General features: G+C 42.4%; 1 protein-coding gene across 2 annotated transcripts; it reads left to right on the top strand.

The window, feature by feature from the left end:
- The first annotated feature begins 4,552 nt into the window (after positions 1-4,552).
- On the top strand, positions 4,553-7,580 carry LOC137800949 (C-type mannose receptor 2-like). 2 transcript variants are annotated; one of them, XM_068598317.1, is made up of 5 exons: positions 4,553-4,581; positions 5,015-5,222; positions 5,692-6,024; positions 6,244-6,347; positions 6,616-7,580. In XM_068598317.1, exons 1-5 carry the CDS (start codon positions 4,564-4,566, stop codon positions 6,742-6,744), a joined length of 792 nt encoding a protein of 263 aa, XP_068454418.1. In that variant the 5' UTR covers positions 4,553-4,563; the 3' UTR covers positions 6,745-7,580. The 2 variants fall into 2 exon arrangements, with proteins under 2 accessions (XP_068454418.1, XP_068454419.1); XM_068598318.1 differs by having other exon boundaries at positions 4,578-4,650.

Below are 7,580 nucleotides of genomic sequence, written 5' to 3'. Positions count from 1 at the left end.
GGCTGCAGACCGTCTGAGACCAGACGACAGTCTACATCCGGGTTACACAGCGAGACCACGCGCGTTAAAGCTCTTCTGCGTTTTCTCATTAAGTTTGTGATGCGAGAGCGGGATGTCTCTCACACAGCGACATCTAGCGGAGTATTACCCACAATGCACCTGATGCGACGTCACGAGAGAGAAGTAAAGGCAGGGAGGAAGGGGGGGGGGGGGGGATTCATGGTGTGTATTTTTATATGATTTTTTTAAATAATTCTTTTATCTCCTGCTGAAACAATAGACATAACAGAACTTTATTAGTCTTAGTATGTACATTATATTAATTCTATTAAGTTGTACTTAAGTTATGCCTTTAATTATACTGACCTTTACACAAAATAGTTCCATTAAATCAAAAATGATGAGTTAAAATTACTCACAAAGGAAGAACATGTTACACCAACTTAAATTAAGTTAATAGAACTTTGTTTAAACGTTGAGTAGACGCTACCTAATCTGTTTAATTACTTAGACGTTCAGCTTTACAGGGTCATGGACCCGAGGTGTTAAGCCTGTAAATAAAATTCAGTGTTTTATTCGTTTTTCTTGAGATTCAAGACAAAAGTTTGCTTCATGCAGTTGCTCTTTTACAGAATGAATCCTAAGTAAAAAACAATGAAACACAAAAAACACAAATGAAACACAAAGAAACGTGTATGACAAACAACATAAAGTGAACAACTCTTCTTCATGCCCAGAAAAGAAAAAAAAAATACATTTCCACTTGTAAAAAAGCAGCTCAATGATTTGCAGACGTGAAGGAAGCCAGCCGGCTTTACTGAGCAGATGAGGAGATGAGGAGATGAGGAGATAAGGTGTTGAGGAGATGAGGTGATGAGGAGATGAGGAGATAAGGTGATGAGGTGTTGAGGAGATGACAAGATAAGGTGTTGAGGAGATGAGGAGATGAGGTGATGAGGTGTTGAGGAGATGAGGTGTTGAGGAGATGAGAAGATAAGGTGATGAGGAGATGAGGTGATGAGGAGATGAGGTGTGAATTGATGAGGAGATGAGGTGATGAGGAGATGAGGAGATAAGGTGATGAGGTGTTGAGGAGATGAGGAGATGAGAAGATAAGGTGTTGAGGAGATGAGGAGATGAGGTGATGAGGTGTTGAGGAGATGAGGAGATGAGAAGATAAGAAGATAAGGTGATAAGGTAATGAGGAGATGATGTGATGAGGAGATGAGGTGATGAGGAGATGAGGTAATGAGGAGATGAGGTAATGAGGAGATAAGGTGATGAGGTGATGAGGAAATGAGGTGATGAGGAGATGAGGTGATGAGGTAATGAGGAGATGAGGTAATGAGGAGATAAGGTGATGAAGAGATGAGGTGATGAGGAGATGAGGTAATGAGGTGATGAGGAGATGAGGTAATGAGGTGATGAGGAGATGAGGAGATGAGGAGATGAGGTAATGAGGAGGTGAGGAGGAGATGAGGTGATGAGGTAATGAGGAGGTTAGGTGAGGAGGTGATGAGGTGTTGAGGAGATGAGGAGATGAGAAGATAAGAAGATAAGGTGATAAGGTGATGAGGAGATGAGGTAATGAGGAGATGATGTGATGAGGAGATGAGGTGATGAGGAGATGAGGTAATGAGGAGATGAGGTAATGAGGAGATAAGGTGATGAGGTGATGAGGAAATGAGGTGATGAGGAGATGAGGTGATGAGGTAATGAGGAGATGAGGTAATGAGGAGATAAGGTGATGAAGAGATGAGGTGATGAGGAGATGAGGTAATGAGGTGATGAGGAGATGAGGTAATGAGGTGATGAGGAGATGAGGAGATGAGGAGATGAGGTAATGAGGAGGTGAGGAGGAGATGAGGTGATGAGGTAATGAGGAGGTTAGGTGAGGAGGTGATGAGGTGATGAGGTGATGAGGGGATGAGAAGATAAGGTGATAAGGAGATGAGGTGATGAGGTGATGAGGAGCTGAGGTGATGAGGGGATGAGAAGATAAGGTGATAAGGAGATGAGGTGATGAGGTGATGTGCAAGGCACATCCATGTATCCTATGTCTCCATCTAGTGGCTAATCTGAGGAACTACACCAGCAGCAGACTCGAGCACGACCAGCTGTAGCTGCCCCTGCAGGTCCCACACATGGTGTATGACACTTCAATGGTGCAATTTGGCGCCAAAGAGGCTTCATACGTGTGGATAGTAAACTGTTCACAGTCCTCTTATTGCAGAACATTTGCACTCCATGACTTCAGCGGCCTCGTGGGTTCTGTGTCCTGACTGTTCCAGTCTCATACTGGTTTGTTGGTTGCATCCTCAGTGGTTTTTGGTGGCTCATGGGGTTTCCCATGTAGCTTTGTCTGGTTGACTCCATACATGTTACCCACAGTCATGTGCAACATGTATACATGAATATAATTATTTCAACAGGTGAAAGGAGTGCACTTGAGAGATGAGACAGATCATTCCTCAGCCGAACTACGACCTCATTCCTTAAGTCACCGGCTTGAACTAGTTTGCTGAGGAGGGTGGGTGACGAGGACTATGGATGAGGATGGTACCTGATAGAGGTCTACAGAGGACCAGGACTACACAGAGACTATAGAGGACCAGGACTAGACTGAGACAATAGAGGACGAGGACTACACTGAGACTATAGAGGACATGGACGCCCTTCATCTTCCTGCTGGAGACTTGTACAAGTATGTCAGGTGTGTGTCGGGGAAACTTTAGACACACAAACATATTCAAATGAATATTTTGATTTCCGTATGTTCTGTTTCACCCCTGTGTGTTTGAATTTGCCTGCGACCAGCCAGCATGAAGTCCTGAGGAAGAGTTACTGTCCGTGTTCCACAGAAAGAGCGTCAACAGCACACATTCAAATAAACTGAGAGCAAACAGAAGAACTCTTGTGTTTTCATCATGTTTGCAGAACATTGATATTTTCTTGATCAGCTGATCCTCCGTCATCAGAAACCGACGTTGCTTCACGAGGCGCTTCAGAGGAAAGGTCGTCTGATGCCTCTTAAACCCTCCCTCTTTCGACTGGAGCCCCTCTACTGCTAAGGGTCTGAGATCCGGTATCTCGACTCCAAGTACTTCCTGGTTCAGCTCGCGGGCCCTTGCCGTTGTTCTCCAAGCGCCATCGTCAAAGCAGTAACACATCATCATGCTGAAAGTCATTCCTTATGAATGTATTATTATATTTATATGGACCTGAAACCTTTTCATTTCTTTCTGTGTCATCTTCATTTCCTCTTAACCAGAAACATGTAGACTGATATTTACACATCAACAACATCTCACATGTGTTCCTTTAATTATAACAACATGATTCAAACAGCCCTCGTGGCTGCAGAGACACACTCTTTTAGTTTGATATGACGATGAGAGGAAACGCCTAAAGATAGGTGGGTTTAAGCAAATGAGTCCTTTATAATTTTATATGAGATGAAGCTCAACAGTCACAGCCTGACAGAGGAGACGAGAGGAGAGGAGACGAGTGGACAGAGAGGAGAGAGAGGAGACGAGTGGACAGAGAGGAGAGAGAGGAGACGAGGATGGACAAACTTCTCCTGAGCGTCCTCCTTCTGTCAGGCAAGACTTTAATATCTTTATATTCTTTACCATCTTCAGCATTATAATAATATTGTTTAATAATTTGTTCCTGTGACTTTCCTCTAACTTTCCTTCTTTCTTCATCTTTTTTACTTGAATGTGAAATGATCCTTTGCATTCATGAGTTAAGTTATTAATATTAATGTAATCAATATGTTTGTCTACAGCTTAAAATATATCCAACAATTTATGTAATTGTAATAATATAATACATCCCCTTGTATAATACTCACACATAAAGGAGGGGTGAGGGGTGGGTATCATCAACAGTATTATTTATTAGTTTGTCTTATTTTCTTTTTTTGTATGGTTACATGTATTTGTACCTGTATATACATATATATATATATATATATATATATATATATATATATATATATATATATATATATATATATATATATATATATATATATATATAAAGTACTTACCAGGTCCTATAGAGGACCCGTTAAGTACTTAAATCGAACTTACTTACTTTATTACTTACTTACTTACTTACTCCTCACAGGGGTTACACTATTGCAGAACTTTAAATGAAGTTCATGAACGTTGTGGTTGCAGAGATAACTAAGTTCAAGTTTAAAAAAAAGAGAATTATTTTTTCGTAAATTAGGCTTGTTGTGCAATAGGATGCAGCCGGCTATCTGATGTAACTGTGTGGTGTTCAGGGACTCTGGGCTGAGCTGTGTGGTGTTCAGGGATATGTCACTTAATGCATGTGTTTAACATCCATAAAGAGGTGATGTCATCAGCATGTTGTGTGTCATCAGGGCTGTGTGCCGTCTCATCAGCTGCTGTACGTCAATACCATGTTGTTAAAGAGCTGAAGAGCATGACGGAAGCACAGCGTCACTGCAGAGAGAACTACATGGACCTGGCCACCATACGAGACCCGCAGGACCTGGAGACCCTGAAGGCAACGCTGAGTTCAAGCAAAATGGCCGCCTCCGTCTCCGTGAGTGTTATTACGTCAGTGACAGGCGGTCTGAAAGTTTGACAAAGTATTCAAATGAACTGGACACAAGTGTGTACTTGTACTTTACTTGAGTATTTTAGTTAAATGATTAGCTTCTAGCATCTTTAGCTGTTATTATCGTTAGTTGTTAAATGTTAGCATTGTCAGCTGCTAGCATTGGTAGCTGTTAGCATCATTAGCTGCTAGCCAGCAGCTCAGCCGTCACCACGCTGTGAGACTCTTAGTCCATTATGAACAGCAGGAGTGATGACAGAAATAAAACCTTTTCACTGTTCATATTAGCACTTGAATATTGTTTTAAGACAGACTTGAAATAATAAATCAGACTGATCGTTAGAATCAAGACTGTACATGAGAAGTAAAAATATCTGAAAGTCTGGTTCTTGATATCACAATGAAATGTTGCTTTCAGAGAGCCTGGATAGGACTGCACACCAGCTGGAGGTGGTCACTGACAAACTCAAGCTTCTACAAACCCAGAGAGACAGAGTTCAGACGATGGCATCCTGGAGAACCAAACAACTATGGAAAAGAAGACTGTGTGTATATCTATTCAGATGGGAGCTGGAACAACGACAGATGTTATGGTGCCCAGAACTCAGTCTGCTTTGATGCCAAAGGTGAGAATATTAAAGTTACTATGACAAACTGTCATGTTGTGTTGATGAGGCGCCTCCTGTGGACTAAAGAGGAAGAGGAAGAGGAGGAGAGCCTCATTTGACTGGTCTCTGCTGGAGTCTGAGCTGAAGGAGGTTCTGGTGAACCTGCATGACGTCATCTGGTTTCACCAGAATTCGACCCGGTGGCTCTGATGAGGATCTTTAAGAAGAACTCTATACAACCAGACCATCTTCTCTCTGGTGGTCTTGTTACTGATGGAGGTCTATAGAGGACCAGGACTAGACTGAGACTATAGAGGACCAGGACTAGACTGAGACTATAGAGGACCAGGACTAGACTGAGACTATAGAGGACCAGGACTACACTGAGACTACAGAGGACCAGGACTAGACTGAGACTACAGAGGACCTGCATCATGTAGTCTGTTATGGTTCCTCTACTCAGCACTTCACTCTGCTCTACTTTCAGGGCCCATTGAGACATTTGTCTTCATTTACACATTGATGAACTGGAATGAGGCCCAGAGCTACTGCAGAGAACATCACACAGACCTGGCCATAGTGAGGAACCTGGAGGAGAACCAGAAGGTACTGAATGTGATTTCCAAAGGAGACAGAGCCTGGATCGGCCTCTTCAGTGACGGAAGGAAGTGGTCTGATGGAAGTGACTCCTCGTTTAGGAACTGGAAACCTCTGGGGCCTCGTCAGTTCTCTGAGGATTGTGTGTCAGCAGATTTTAGTGCCGATGGACTTTGGGAGTCCCTGAAGTGTGACGTCATGTCAGCGTTCATCTGCTACAGAGGTAAGCTATCATTCACTCAGGACTGACATGAGGACTTAGGTTTGCTTCATTTGCAGATACAGTAAAAAGAAAAAAACTACCCCAAAACATTAAAAGTAGATAGAAATGATGGAAAATGACCAAACTTTTCTCTTTTATGATTCAAAGTGTTAAACATTCCAGGACGTTGATGATCATCAGCAGACATGTCGTGACTGATGAAGGTTGTTTGTGTTTCAGACGTTGAGCCTGTTGCAAAGCGAGTGGTGAAAGTGAGGCTGCAGAAAAGCAGCTCCTCTGTGGATCTGAATGACCCTGTGGTGATGGAGGACCTCTTGAAGCAGGTACATCTTCCTCTCAGTAACAACAGAACCAGCAGGTGATACATGTGAGGTAGTGCACTACTAAGAACAATGTAAAGGTGCTCTGTGCAGACGTGGACACGTCATGACTGAAGGTAGACTTGTGTCCAGACAACATGAAACAACAGAGCTGCTCTAGTGGAAACCAGAGTTCTTCTCCAGCAGAGCTTCCACATGAGGACAGTGTGAGACAGGATGCAGAGAAACAGCTTTACTGAAGACTTCTTCTCTCAATGTGTTTGTCTCTCAGCTCAAACAGAAGCTGAAGGACCAGGGGCACGACGACGACATCAAGCTGAGCTGGAAGAAGCAGGCGGATGGAAAAGTCTTCCACAAGGAAAAGAAGAAGAGCAGGAAGAAGGGAAGAGATGAGCTGTAATGTTCCTTCAGTCCACTCTGCTCACAGGCTTCCTTTCTCCTCCTCTTCCTCCCTTTCTTCCTCCTCTTGCTCTCAATCAGTGGTAGAAAGAACCAAAGTCCTGTATGGACCTCATGAGGACCCCGTAGTGAGTTCTAGAGAGGACCTTTAGTTCCTGTTGGAAACCTGTGTGGGATCTTGTTTGCACCCTTAAAGGTAGAAACCTTCATATGTGGTTCTGGGTAAAACTCTTGATGCTTAGTTCTAGGTAGAACTCTGTGTAAAGGAACCTTGAGGAAAGGTTCTCCCTGGAACCAAAGAGGGTTCTCCTCTGGGGACGAACCAAAGAGTAAGATGTTTATTACAAAGTGTGTGCTAATCTTATTAATTGTGGTGCATTGTTTTGTAGAAGAATGTTAATAATAATGATGCAATAACATGTTTATTACATTAAAGCTCTCTAAAGAGTTCATTCTGCAGAACGAGTGCTTTTACTTTTGATCATGAAGAACATTCTGCTGTAGTTTTTACATCATAATTCTATCGGTAATGTGTGTTTTCATTGTGATGATGCTTCTTTTGCTTCAATAGGACATAACTTTATAAACAAAGTTATGTCCATATAAACTGAGGAATTATTTCTGTAGTACAGTAAGTACTTGTACAAGTACATGTCAGGTGTGTGTTGGGGCAACTTTAGATACAGAAACATATTCAAATGAATATTTTGATTTCCATATTTTCTATTTTCACTCCTGTTTGTTTGAAATTGCCTGCGACCAATCAGCATGAAGTCCTGAGGAAGAGTTACTGTCTGTGTTCCACAGAAAGAGCGTCAACAGCACACATTCAAATAA

This window comes from Clinocottus analis, unplaced genomic scaffold (genome assembly GCF_023055335.1).
Source record: "Clinocottus analis isolate CAN_PGR_092001 unplaced genomic scaffold, fCliAna1.0.p SCAF_4, whole genome shotgun sequence".
Classification (NCBI taxonomy): domain Eukaryota; kingdom Metazoa; phylum Chordata; class Actinopteri; order Perciformes; family Cottidae; genus Clinocottus; species Clinocottus analis.
This window is presented reverse-complemented; position numbering and strand designations above follow the sequence as displayed.